At 36.0% G+C, this 13,764-nt stretch overlaps 2 protein-coding genes across 2 annotated transcripts; one reads left to right on the top strand and one right to left on the bottom strand.

Annotated features, from left to right (window-relative positions):
* Window positions 1-1,005: 1,005 nt before the first annotated feature.
* On the top strand, window positions 1,006-9,064 carry LOC131610682 (cell division cycle 5-like protein). Its single transcript, XM_058882698.1, has 4 exons — window positions 1,006-1,207; window positions 1,384-3,334; window positions 4,086-4,367; window positions 7,859-9,064. The coding sequence occupies exons 2-4, from the start codon at window positions 1,442-1,444 to the stop codon at window positions 8,693-8,695; spliced, it is 3,012 nt and encodes a 1,003-aa protein (XP_058738681.1). The 5' UTR covers window positions 1,006-1,207; window positions 1,384-1,441; the 3' UTR covers window positions 8,696-9,064.
* A 547-nt stretch (window positions 9,065-9,611) lies between these two features.
* LOC131610683 (uncharacterized) lies at window positions 9,612-11,148 on the bottom strand. The gene is made up of 2 exons (XM_058882699.1): window positions 10,062-11,148; window positions 9,612-9,887 (listed from the first exon to the last, which is right to left on the bottom strand). The coding sequence occupies exons 1-2, from the start codon at window positions 11,025-11,027 to the stop codon at window positions 9,810-9,812; spliced, it is 1,044 nt and encodes a 347-aa protein (XP_058738682.1). The 5' UTR covers window positions 11,028-11,148; the 3' UTR covers window positions 9,612-9,809.
* Window positions 11,149-13,764: the final 2,616 nt, after the last annotated feature.

Raw genomic sequence — 13,764 nt, forward strand, 5'->3', positions numbered from 1 at the left:
ACACATCTGCAACTTGCGAACCAGAGTCCACAGGCAACACCCTAATCAATCCTTCTTAAACTTTCAACCTCACAATGTGGTAGTCGATATCAAGATGTTTCGTTCTCTCATGGAACATAAGATTGGATGCTATGTGCATTGCGCTTTGATTGTCACAATAGAGTATAACTTGTCTAGTGCAATGTTGGCCAAGATCACATCGAAGAAAGTTGGTCCATTACAATTCTCTGGTTGCTGCAACAAGAGCCCTATATTTACCTTCAACCAAAGAACATGAGTCAATGTCTTGTTTCTTCGACTTCCACGAAATGAGTGAATGTCCAAGGAAGAAATAATATCCAGAGATGGAACTCCTAGTATCTAAGCAACCTCCCCAATTAGCATCAATGAACCCTTGCACTTGATGTGTTGAATTTCGAGGAAAGATGAGTCCACAACCAGGGGCATTCTTCAGATATCTCAATACTCTCAAGGCAAATTTGTAGTGATTAACATTGGGAGCAGACATGTATTGACTCAGCTGCTGTGTAGCATGAACAATATTAGACCTATTATTAGTTAAGTAAATGCGCTAACCTACAAGTCTTCTGTATGATTCAACATCTTTTAAAGAAGGGCTATCATCACTACTTAACTTGATCGCTGGATCAAGAGGAGTGCTTGCAAGTTTGCAGTTACTTATGCCTAAATTCTCAAGTAATTCAAGACAATATTTCCATCTCCATTTGAGACTTAGATTAAAAGAAGTGGATTGACATACTCAGATACTTAACCATTTGAGACTTTAACTGACACAAAACAAAAATAGACTTCTAAATTATGTTAGAATGCAAAACAATTAAACTTTTCTTTTTCAATTTTACTATTATAAAAGAGATGTTTTTTAAAAATTAAAGTGGGTTTGTGAATTTCATTAAAAAGACCTAATTAGAGGTCAATGCAATTTCAGAAAAAAGAAAAGAAAAAGAAAATCAATTATAGATTCATTCAATCAACGAGCCATTCACAGATTATACTAAGCATTTTTTGGTCTTTTCACTAGTGTTTTCCCTCACTCATCTTTTCCGCTTAATTTCTTCCCAAAACAAACACACGCTTCGTTACTCTCCCTAACAACCCTAGCTACATCGCTCTCACCTTCTCATTCGCCACCGCACCCGCCACCACCGTCGTCTCCAGATCCCTCGCCTCCCTATCCCAACCGCAGGTATATCTCTCGCTCCTCCCAATTCCATCTCCATTTTCTATCTTATCTGGTTTTTTACTTTCTACGCATTTCGCGATTTTAGCCTCTTCGAATTGATTCAACGCATTTCACAATTTTCCGCCGTTATAATTGATTGCTATTTATGTTTTTCTGCTCCTTTGTTTTTTCTGTTGCAGTTAACGAGTCTCGGTTCAATCAATTTTGTGAGAGGAATTTAAACTAAGTGTTGCGAAGATGAGGATTATGATTAAGGGAGGTGTTTGGAAAAACACCGAGGATGAAATTCTGAAAGCTGCTGTTATGAAATATGGTAAAAATCAGTGGGCTCGTATATCTTCGTTGCTTGTTCGTAAATCTGCGAAACAGTGTAAAGCTCGTTGGTACGAGTGGTTAGATCCTTCCATTAAGAAGACTGAATGGACTAGAGAAGAGGATGAGAAGCTACTTCATCTTGCTAAGCTTATGCCTACTCAGTGGAGAACTATTGCTCCCATTGTTGGTCGAACTCCTTCGCAGTGTTTAGAACGATATGAGAAGCTTCTTGATGCTGCTTGTGTTAAGGATGATAATTATGAACCTGGGGATGATCCTAGGAAATTGCGTCCGGGGGAGATTGATCCGAATCCTGAGTCGAAGCCTGCACGACCTGATCCTGTTGATATGGATGAGGATGAGAAGGAGATGCTTTCCGAAGCACGTGCTCGGTTGGCTAACACGAAAGGTAAGAAAGCGAAGAGGAAAGCCAGGGAGAAACAGCTTGAGGAAGCGAGGAGGCTTGCTTCTTTGCAGAAGAAACGAGAATTGAAGGCTGCTGGAATTGATATCAGGCAGAGGAGAAGGAAAAGGAGAGGAATTGACTATAATGCAGAAATTCCCTTTGAGAAGAGGCCTCCTCCGGGTTACTTTGATGTTGCTGATGAGGATAGGCCGGTGGAGCAGCCTGCGTTTCCTACTACTATTGAAGAACTCGAGGGAAAAAGAAGGGTTGACGTGGAGGCGCAGCTGAGGAAACAAGATGTTGCGAGGAATAAAATTGCAGAGAGGCAAGATGCCCCAGCTGCTATTCTTCACGCCAACAAGCTGAATGACCCAGAAACAGTTAGAAAGAGATCAAAACTGATGCTTCCACCACCCCAGATTTCTGACCAAGAATTGGATGAAATTGCCAAGTTGGGTTATGCTAGTGACCTTATGAGCAGCGAAGAACTCACCGAAGGCAGCAGTGCTACGCGTGCTCTTCTCTCTAATTATCCACAGACACCCAACCAAGCAATGACTCCTTTAAGAACTCCTCAGAGAACACCGGCTAGTAAAAGAGATGCTATCATGATGGAAGCTGAAAATTTGGCCAGGCTCAGGGAGTCTCAGACACCATTGTTGGGAGGAGACAACCCGGAGTTGCATCCTTCTGATTTTTCTGGGGTCACTCCTAAGAAAAAGGAAATTCACACTCCAAACCCACTGCTGACTCCCTCTGCAACCCCTGGAAGTGCAGGCCTTACTCCGAGAAGTGGTATGACACCGGCAAGGGATGGTTATTCTTTTGGCATGACTCCGAAGGGAACTCCTCTAAGGGACGAGCTACATATCAATGAAGGTATGGAGATGCACGACAGTGCTAAACTCGAGCTACGGAGACAAGCTGATATGAAAAGAAGTTTGCGCTCTGGTTTAAGCGGCCTTCCACAGCCCAAAAACGAGTACCAGATAGTGATGCAACCAGTTCAAGAAGATGCTGAAGAGCCTGAGGAGAAGATTGAAGAGGATATGTCCGATAGAATGGCTAGAGAGAAGGCGGAAGAAGAGGCACGACTGCAGGCATTACTTAGAAAACGTTCAAAAGTCCTTCAAAGGGAACTTCCTAGGCCTCCTCCAGCATCTCTGGAGCTTATTAGAAACTCCTTGATAAGAGCTGACGGGGACAAGAGTTCATTTGTTCCACCAACCCCGATTGAGCAAGCAGATGAGATGATAAGAAAGGAGCTTCTAACTTTACTGGAGCATGACAATGCCAAGTATCCTCTTGAGGAGATAGCTAATAAGGAGAGAAAGAAAGGAACCAAACGAGCAGCAAATGGGCCTGCTATCCCTGTCATAGAAGATTTTCAGGAGGATGAGATCAAAACTGTATGTATTCACTACTTTATCTGTGCATTTTTAATTTTATTTTTTTATGCCTTGGACACTTTTCTTAATTTGCTATTAAGCCAGCTTGGTCACCTTTTCTCCCTTTAATACCCAAACTTGATTTTTCATGTAGATGATAGTTGATACACATGTTTTTTCTGATGACATTCGTCTTAAAATTATTGCTAATTTATCCAATTATTACTCAATATTCTCATTCTTATATTGTATCCCCGATTCACCCTTATAAAACCACTTAAAGAAGCATCTTATGTTAAAATTAAGTAGAAATATTTTGGGCATCTTCTTAGTTTAAATTATGATACCATCTCCTTTATTAGTTAGTTGAGTACTGTGGTGGTATGTAATATGGATAGTTTCATGCTTGCACTTTTGTCAGTTATAACCATTTGATTAATCAGGTTAAAGTTGGCGTTCTTTTCTCTTAATTATTCTCCATTATTTTTTTTGTGAGTTCAGATAGCTCCCAATTCAGTTGTAATTCCCCAAGTTACCTTCCTCTCTCATTTTTGTTTGTTACAAGTGATTCTTCAATGACATATTGCAAAATGTTATGTTAATTTGCCAAGTGATAGAATACAAACATTTAAACGGGTTGTTACTTTTTATTGTTATTATTATTTACTACACTTTAAGCTTGAGTATAGTATAATTGGAGATGAATTTTGAAGTGGATGAATGGTAATATCTATATTGAATGTTACTTATTTATATATGCTGTTCTCGATAGGCTGATATGTTGATAAAAGATGAAGCCCAGTATCTCCGTGCGGCAATGGGGCATGAAAATGACTCCCTTGATGAATTTGTTGAAGCGCATACCACTTGCATTAATGATTTAATGTACTTCTCCACCCGTAATGCCTATGGTCTATCAAGTGTTGCGGGAAATATGGAGAAGCTAGCAGCTTTGCAGAATGAATTTGAGAATGTGAGGAGTAAGTTGGATGATGGTAAGGAGAAAATGATTCGACTTGAGAAGAAGGTTACAGTACTCACACAAGGGTATGAGGTATGCTACTGCTATCTTGTATGCAAATCTCTACATTTCTGTTTCTTTCAGCATTTATTTCAATTATTGCTAGTGTGAAGTGTCACTTCTCTTTGGCATCTAGTTCCTTAAATGCTAGCTGGTTATCTCTTTTATTTTCTTCTTTAGTGGCTAGCTTGCATTATTTTTCCTGAGATTCTTAAATGTTTATGTTGTCTGAATGCCCTTTATAGATGGCTTTGCAATATAAAATGCTATAAACGAAACATAAAACTGAAAACTTATAGAACCTAAGTTGTTTTTTCCTTTCATTATTTATTTGTAGTTGAGCTTAAACCTGTTTGTTTTTCTTCATTTTGATTTCGTTCATAGTGAGGCAGGGTACACAGGGTGGTTTAACTCAAAAACTAGAACTCAACTCAACTGAAATTAGATTTGGATTTTGAAATTTTCAAAACACAAAACTTAAACCACTCCTAACAGGGCCTTAAGTTTAAAGCTTGGGGTCAGCTTGATTAGATTTTGATGTGTAGTCTTATGTGAAACTTTCCAACTATAGACCGCCAGCCTCTAGTGCACCACATTTATTTCCCAATATGTGATCTTGCATGAGGTTAGGTCAACAATGGGTCCAAATGCTGGGTGGCTTAACTCAAAAACTAAAACTCAACTCAGAACTGAAATTAGATTTGGATTTTGAAAATTTCAAAACACAGAACTTATACCACTCTGAATGGGGCCTTAGAATTCAAGCTTGAGGTCAGCTTGATTAGATTTTGACGTGTAGTCTTTTGTGAAACTTTTCAACTATAGACCGCCAGCCCCTAGTACACCACATTTATTTCCCAATATGTGATCTTGCACGAGATTAGCTCAACAATGGGTCCAGTGCTTAGTACTAGCCAAAATGGGTCTGGTCATTTGAATGAAAACTTTTAAGTGGCAATAAACAAAGTCCTACCCGGTAAACTCGTTTCACTAGTCAATGCTTTGGTGGTTGTAGATGTCGGGGGTTGGTTGGTTGAGTTTGCTCCAAGAAAATGATGCAGATAGGAGTCGATGTTCTTAAATTGAAATATATGCCTATATATGATCTTAAAATTATAATAAGTAATATTTATATGTTAATAGAAGTGTTATGATTTTTTAAGATCAAGCATGGCCTTTTTAATTATTCTTCTTCTTCATATTTTTTAAATTATACTTAGATATCTTTTAAATCCCTGTAATAGACATTAATCCTGACTTTACTCCCTATAAACATTCTTGTCAGTTTGAACCCTCTGACACACAGAAAAAGTTGTGTTTGGTTCTCGTTTTTTGTCTAAAATCCTTGCAATATTTGTTCATTTTGGAATTAATCTAACTTTAATATGTGGAACATATTGCCCTAGAATAAATACTATCGAGGGTCTGATTTCAATATGAATAAATATTACAGTGACTAAAAGCAATTAAAATGGATCAGAGATTAAACTAACCAACATGAATTTCTTTTTTAACTAGACCTAAAAAGTTTATATTATAGGGAAAGTTATTTAAGCCTAAAATTAATTATAAGTTTTTGCCCGGGAATTATTTAACTATATATACAAACAATATAAAGCACCAATGATTAAATTGCTATACATGTAAGATAAAAGAATTGTTGCATGCATGGTTGTCAAGATCTTGATCTAGATCTTAATATCTTAAGATTTTACGACCTTACTCACCCCCAAATTGTGAAAAAAACTGTAAAATTATTGATTTTGTGCGGTCTTTGCCAATTTCTGGCATGATTGGCCGTTTTCTGGCCACCACCATTAAAAGCGAAAAGGATGACAAGATGCAGAGGCACGACAATTATAGCTCGACGGGGATGAATGCACACCTTTTGAAATGATGAAGTTTTTGACTTAGGGTTTATGCAATTATTTTAAAAGAACAAACATATATATAAAAGTTTGGACCATTATGAGGATATAGGACTTTGAAGTTAGAACCATTCCCCTCCCTAAACCTGTTTGCTATCGAATCTCTAGCACTATTTATTATTATACTTATGTTTCTGTACATACATGATTTTTTAGTTGATTGTACATTGTGGCCATCATGGGGTTTAAGGCCTTAATTAAGGTTTTCCAGAAGTTAACATAACCTTTTAGATAGCTTCCGTATATTCTTTATTAGAAGTTAGATAGCTACAATATATCTGTTAATAAATGGTATTTTTGTTAAAGGTTTTAATAAAAGTTAAAGGTTTTAATTTTTAATTTATCCATTGTTAGACTGTGCATCATCACAAGCAGGGCAGCATTATGGTATACAATAGTATCCCCTAAACAAGTTAATTGAGTGGTAATTTTGGTTATGAGTTTTTATTTGAGGGTGGGCAATTTGTCTCAGCTCTTTTCTGTGTTCGTTATTTCACTCCTCGGGGTAAGTAAAGGAAGGGGCTTGCACTAATTGGCACTTTGTGCTATAGGCTATCTGGGAGTCGAAGAATGATTGTATGCAGACTCATGGAAAATGTGTCTGGCAAAAGGGCGAAAGGAGGAATGAGTTTTGTAATAAATAGTATGTGGATCCTCAAAGTTATTTATCGAGGTTGTAGTCTCTGTGTGTAAGCTGGTAGGTGTAGTTTAGTTTCTTTTTCTTCCATTCCGACTCTCTGCATTCTGAGGGTATTTGTGCTGGGGTATCCTCTGTACCCTTCATAGTTATATAAATATAAAATTCCTTTGCTGCTTCAAAAAATAAAATAAAGTCCTAGGGACTTTCTCTCTTTATCCAAAAATTCGCGTAACTTTTCAGGTAGCTATAGTATTAGTATATTCTTAAATTATGGGTATTTTTGTGAATTGTGATGGTGCTTGATGAAAGTGTTGGGGCATATGGCATAAGAAAATTGTTTAGTTCATTGTAACCTGGGAAAGGAAAGATTAACTTGTTTTCAGTTCATTGTAACCTGAGAAAGGAAAAATAAGCTTGTGCAAGTTTATGCAAACCCTCTCATCTAAAAATTGCAACAGGGCAAGTGGGCACATTTATGTATTATCAAATACTTTCTTGTATAGAAAAACGAACGTGGGTTGGGTCTAGACATCCATACCGTAGCGAACGAAAGTTTGAATCCAGACTGAGAGAAGTATCCCCGTGTCTGATACGCCTTGATTAGGAGGATTAGCGAACCAAAGTTCGAATCCCGGCCGAGAGAGGTATCCATCCACGTGTCTGATACGCCTTGATTAGGAGGACTACATGATACATCTAGTGGAGGAACTTATTGGAAACCAAAAAAAAAAAAACTTGTATAGAAGATATCTTATTTTATTTTAATGCAGCTTGTTCTTCATGTTTATTTTGCATCTTTATTGTTTTCTTTCTTGATTATATGGGGGGTTTAATCTGGGAAGAAGTCACCGTGTTACCCATATGGATTTAGCATATTAAAAAATTGATTCTAGTTTCTTATTTTTATAATAACATAGTCAAGATTGAATATTAAACTTTAGCTGTTGAATTTTCAGATGAGGTCAAAAAAAAGTCTTTGGCCGCAAATCGAGGCCACTTTCAAGCAGATGAACGTCGCTGCAACAGAATTCGAGTGCTTTCAGGCTTTAAAAAAGCAGGAGCAGTTAGCTGCATCACATAGGATAAACAATCTTTCGTCTGAAGTTCAGAAGCAAAAGGAACTTGAGAGAACTTTGCAGAAGAGATATGGAGATCTTATGGCAGAGCTGGAAAAGACACAAAATGTAATGGAACAATTCAGGGTACAAGCACAGCAGAAGGAAGAAATTGAAGCAAAGAAACAAGCATTAGAAGAGGTACAAATTCAGCAGAAAGAAGAAATTGAAGCAAAAAATCAACCAATAGAAGAGGTACAAGCACTACAGCAAGAAGAAACCGAAGCAAAGAATCATGTACTCGAGAGTACTGAAGCTACAGCTGATGAAATTAGTGTGGAGGGTACAGAAAATTCTGAAGCAGCGCCTCACTCAGCTGACCAGCAATTAGCCGCCGTGCAAGATCAGGCTACTTCTAGCTCCAAAATTGACATGGATGTGGATTCTAGTGAAGCACAAGTGACGCACAGCACCGTTGTTACATTGCCAGATGCACCCGCTGCAGAAGATGAGAGTGCAGAAGTTGTAGAAGGCAAAAACATTGGAAGTGATGTTAACAGAGAGATAACGGTTGATATGAGTGCTGCAGTTGAAATAAAAAGTAATGAGGGAAATGTGGAGGGTCAAGATGTTGAGAACCCAGACGAGGTTATAGAAACTACAAACCAACCTGATAGTAGCATAAAAGAAACTACACTGCTTGAGGGCATGCAAGTTGCTGATGGTAAAGAAGATTAAGCAAATTAGGCCTCAGATTGTATCAGCATGTTCTAACGGTGATATTAGTTTGAAGAGTTGTTGGTCAACCCAGATATCAAAATGATTTGCATGAAAAGTGGGCCCTTATTTATTTGGATGATCATAAGGTTTGGGACGTTTTGTTTTACCAAGTTTTGCCCTTGTTACTTTTGTAAGTGGATGTTGGTGATGAGCTCTTTCAGATTTTCACTTAATTAGATTTGATTGCTCCATTTCCTCTTAAAAACTCCTTTAAGGTGGGTGAGGCAAACTATCAACTGTGAATTTCCTAATGTACTTTTTGGTCCATTGACATGACTGAGCTTTGCAAATGTATGCGTGAGTGCTGAATGGTTCTTAACCCTGTCATTTCGTAATATATTCCTAACAAAACAAGTTAAAACAAAATAATAATAATTATACATGCCAAATGAATGTTTTAGAAGAAAGAGTAAAGGTTGCTGCGGGTCCAAGGTGTTTTTGGTGAACCAATATTTGTTCCCCAAAACGATAACATATAATTTGTCATAGATTTTGAGTGAACTGATTCAAGAAAATTTATTATGTTTAAAAGTATGCAATAACAACAATTAAGTCTTATTTCACTATGCGAGGCCGACTACATGAATTAACTTTTGCTACAATATTCGATATAGTATTATGCGTTTGTGCATATTATTAATCTCGAAATCTATCTTTTTTAATAAATTCACTTATGAATTTTTAAGTCTTCTTCTACTTTTATTTGTCTGACTTCTCTCTCTATTTGAATTACTTTTCTCTTCTCTGTTTGACTTGCTAGCGATAATTTGGAAAAGAGCTTCTGCCCTTTTGGTGGAGTACAAGAGACTCTCCCTAATATCATCAAACTTACACTTGCAACACTTCATGAGGCTGTTATTGAAACATTTCAAGACTTTATTAGAATCACATCCTAAATATCCTAAACACGCCTATTTATTGGCGAATTATTGCAAATACAAAATCAACATAAAACAAATAGAAAAACCAGATTCTTAATTACAGGGTATTTGCACCACACAAAACCAGGAAATTGCAATCATCTATGCACCAGATGATCAGACAACTGGACTAAAAATAAAAATAAAGTATCTCAGTTTTCAACACTGGCTTCAAATGCTGGTTCTAGTCTGGTCTTTATTGTTGTTGAACTCAAATCTTGATTCCCATCCTGCAATATTCAAACAATCCTCTATTTAGTTTTTCCATCCCCATTCATCAACTCAATTACAGACATACACATAATAGAATAAGAAGCACGAGAACACGGCCTACACATGTTTCAGACAGATACACGACACTTGACATTAATCTAAAGTTTAGGTGACACATAATAACCACTAACCTTTACACATTTGTTGGATGTTTTAGAGACAGAACTACACTTCCTTATTTCTTCAACTGTCAATGCTCTTAGAATTAGCCTATCCTCAACATCAACTCTTTTTCCTATATCATCTTTATTTTCTGATTCAACCAACCAATCCGAGAGGCTAGTATCTACTCCAATTTCTTCCTTCATCTTTCTCTTTGATGATAATGACACCTTCAAACTAGTCTTTTCTTCACTCCTATTGATGTTTTCTTTGTCTTTCTTTATAGGATTCAACAATTTTGCTTTCACCTCTTTCACCTTCCCTTGACTAACATTCTCAATTGGATTCAGCACTGACAAAACTTCATCATCATCTTCTTTGAGTGCCACCATTTTACTAGTAACTTCATTATCAAGTTTTTCAGTTGATGAAAATGAGATTCTTTTTCTATTACTAAAATCAGTGGATATAGAAAACAAAGAAGATTCTGAAGACCCTTTTTCTGTTTTCTCACCGTGAGAATCATCATCATCATCATCAAGGTTAATATCATCATATCCATCATCATCATCGTAACAATCTCGATATCTATACTCCAACAGAGATTGATTCACCCTTCTATCTTTTCCTTTGGAGTTTTGTTTTGGTTCCGGATCCTTAACCGGAACAATCGGGGTTGACCCAGATACCTCTTTTGCAGGATGGAGTTTCATTGGAGTACTGTTAACTTCAGTCTCAGAAGCATTTTGTTCTGTTGAAACTGATTTTCCACGACCAATAGAAACAGAAAATAGTGAATCTGAACATTCTTGTTCTTCATTGTTTTCTTTGGTGTTTGTTGCTTTTTCCTTTGATTCTGATGATATCCAGTGGATGGATTCTTCAAGGACAGGATTTTGTTGGATTATATCATTAGCATTGACGGCAGGTTTAGCAGAAAAGTGGTTTTGGCGTTTGGATTTGGAAGCTGAAAAACAAGGTAAAAAGCACCTCATTATTGCTACCAATTACCAATGATTTTGTGTAAAGTGGGTTGGCTTTTTTTGTAAAGATGGAAGAAATATTGTTTTAGAATTCAATCTAGTTCGGAAGAACGAAGTTGAAGGAGAAGAAACGGTCATGAAAGTGATGGATTTTGAATTTTTGACCGTTGAGAATTTGATGCAGTCAGAGGTGTCATACAATTTGATTCTCTTCATGAAGTTTGATTAGGCCCACATCGATTATTTTGGGAATTGGACTTTCAATGTTTAAAAATATCAAATTTAATAGAAATAAAATATTGGCTAAATTACAGTTTTGGTCCCCTATTTTTTCTGATCACGAAATTAGTCCCTCTATTTTAAATTCAAACAGTTTTGGTCCCCCTATTTTAAATTTAAACAGTTTTAGTCCCCCTCTCATAATTTTGTAAAGAAATCGATGATTTTTTTTTTATTTTTTAACTTATATTTTTATCTACAAAGCTCAATAATAGGTTTATATATGATTATTTGTCATGTTTTACAAGTAATTTGTAATTTAAAAAAATAAAAATATCGTTAATTTTAAGTGCAAAAGAATGAAAGGGGATCAAAAATGTTTAAATCTAAAATAGGGGGACCAAAACTGTTTAATTTTAAAATAGGAGGACCAATTTCGTGAATCAGACAAAATAGGGGACCAAAACTGTAATTAAACCTAAAATATTTTATTTGATAAAAATATATATAATTATTACTAGATGAGTGAATTTATTTAAATTTTAACCATTTTATAGAATGAGATTAATTATTATACGTTGTAAGTATAAAATTTTCATACAATCATTTATAATTATTATTTTAGATATATTTAAAATAAAAATTAAATGTAATTTAAGATCTGACAGTAACCATTCACTTTCACCATTCACTGACAGTGTAAAGGGTCGCGTCAATGTATTCCAATTAAATTCTTATATAATTATAGTGGAATATTTGATATAAAAATTATAACAATAACATTAATAATTATATATTTATAAATTATTCAAAAAAAGTTAAAATTTTAATATTTATATAAATTGAATTAATTAAAAAACTTTGATTATTTAAATTACTTTAATAAAAATTTGTAGTTATTATAATAATAAAACATAATAATGCAAAAAATTGCAATTATTCAAATATAAAAACAACATAGAACAATTATATTTTAAAATAAATGGTGAAGATTATATGTCATTCTTTTTTCTCTCTCCTCCATCATTTATTTTAAGGGTCTTACTTGGGATTGGTTGATTTCCTTCTATAAGTTAGGAGACTCTCTTGTTTGGACGGATTGATGAGTAAATCCGGCAATGTGTATTGGGATTCATTAGTTAATTTTCTTAGTGGTGGGTTGTTCTTTGTTTTTGTTATTGTAATCATGGGATACTCTTTAATTCCATTCTGCCTATAAAAAAAAAGAAGGGGCAGCCTACATGTCAGGAGCAGCCTAAACGTGTTTATCCTTGGGTTCCTTCTCATTATCCTCGTGCTCCGGTGACGATGACGCATCAACTAGGCGACTCCTTGAGATCCTTCTAAACTACTTAACTCTTTTACGCCGAGCAAATGTTGTTTAACTCGGCCTGTCAAGTCTCAATCTAGGGTTATGACCATACTCCTGAAAAAATAACATCAATTAATAAACACCCAGGAGGCAATGAAACAACGAAACAAATATGCAAAAAAAAAAAAACTCTGACAACATTTTGGAAATTTATATCCGAAATCCCTTCACTAGTGATTTTGAAAATGCACATTGAACACCCCTACGAACAACCATTGTTGTACATGCCCTAAATTAGAGCCGCCAAAACGGACCGAATTATCCGGATCAGCACGAAAGCCCGTAAAAAAATTCGTGCCTGAACACAAATATTTGAACCCGTTTATTATCCGGACTTTTAAGTCCGGCCCGTTAAAAGCTCGAGCCCGTCACGAGCTAGCCCGACCAGGTTGCGGATAGTCCGCTTATTTTATTTAATTTTTTAAACATAAATTCTAACATACTTAATGTCGTAATTTTTTAAAATACACTCGCACCAATCTCAGGTAAAGAATTAGTTTATATAAATACAATATCCATTTGATTAACTTTAAATATTAATTCTTTTCTACATTTTATAATTAATAAATTATTATGTACAAATTAATTTTATTGAAGTTTCATTCTTATATCAAATAGGGTGAGTAGTTCTTTACACTCGAATCTTAATTATTTGATTGAAATGATATATTTATGTGATGGTTTATTTTAGATATTATTTTGCTCTGGGCCGAGCAGGCCCAACACTTAAGATATGGTTGAATAGGCCCAATTAGTTAGCCTTGGCCGAACAGGCCCAACTCTGTCCAGACCCAGTAAACGCATACAGTAGCCGTTGTAGGCATCAATCCCACGTGCTCACAGAAGGGCACATGGTCAAACCCACTAGCGAGGAATTCTGACAGCTTGCTCCGAGCCCTACGCTCCATTTATCCAGAATATGAGTCATTTGCTGACTCAGCCCTACCACTTAGGATTCTGACAGTTTCCTAGCACGTGGGCCTCCAAGGAACTTGGCCCAATTAGAAAATCTTGGTCCAGCGCCGGGGGCTTTAAATACCCTCTTTCACTAGAGGGTCATGTATTCATTATTCACTCTAACATATCTCTTCTGTACTTGCTCTCCTTGCTCTCAAACTTACTTTGACATCAGAGTACCTTGCAAGTACACTATACACC

This window comes from Vicia villosa, linkage group LG6 (assembly GCF_029867415.1).
Source record: "Vicia villosa cultivar HV-30 ecotype Madison, WI linkage group LG6, Vvil1.0, whole genome shotgun sequence".
In the NCBI taxonomy this organism is placed as follows: Eukaryota; Viridiplantae; Streptophyta; class Magnoliopsida; order Fabales; family Fabaceae; genus Vicia; species Vicia villosa.

What these genes read in the sequence shown, in the direction of transcription:
- LOC131610683 (XM_058882699.1), bottom strand. Translation starts at nt 11,027, where the DNA reads ATGAGGTGCTTTTTACCTTGTTTTTCAGCTTCCAAATCCAAACGCCAA. An exon ending in CATCCAACAAATGTGTAAAG is followed by an intron (nt 9,888 to 10,061) that starts GTTAGTGGTTAT and finishes TGAATATTGCAG; the next exon opens with GATGGGAATCAAGATTTGAG.
- LOC131610682 (XM_058882698.1), top strand. Translation starts at nt 1,442, where the DNA reads ATGAGGATTATGATTAAGGGAGGTGTTTGGAAAAACACCGAGGATGAA. An exon ending in AGGAGGATGAGATCAAAACT is followed by an intron (nt 3,335 to 4,085) that starts GTATGTATTCAC and finishes TGTTCTCGATAG; the next exon opens with GCTGATATGTTGATAAAAGA. An exon ending in TACTCACACAAGGGTATGAG is followed by an intron (nt 4,368 to 7,858) that starts GTATGCTACTGC and finishes TTGAATTTTCAG; the next exon opens with ATGAGGTCAAAAAAAAGTCT.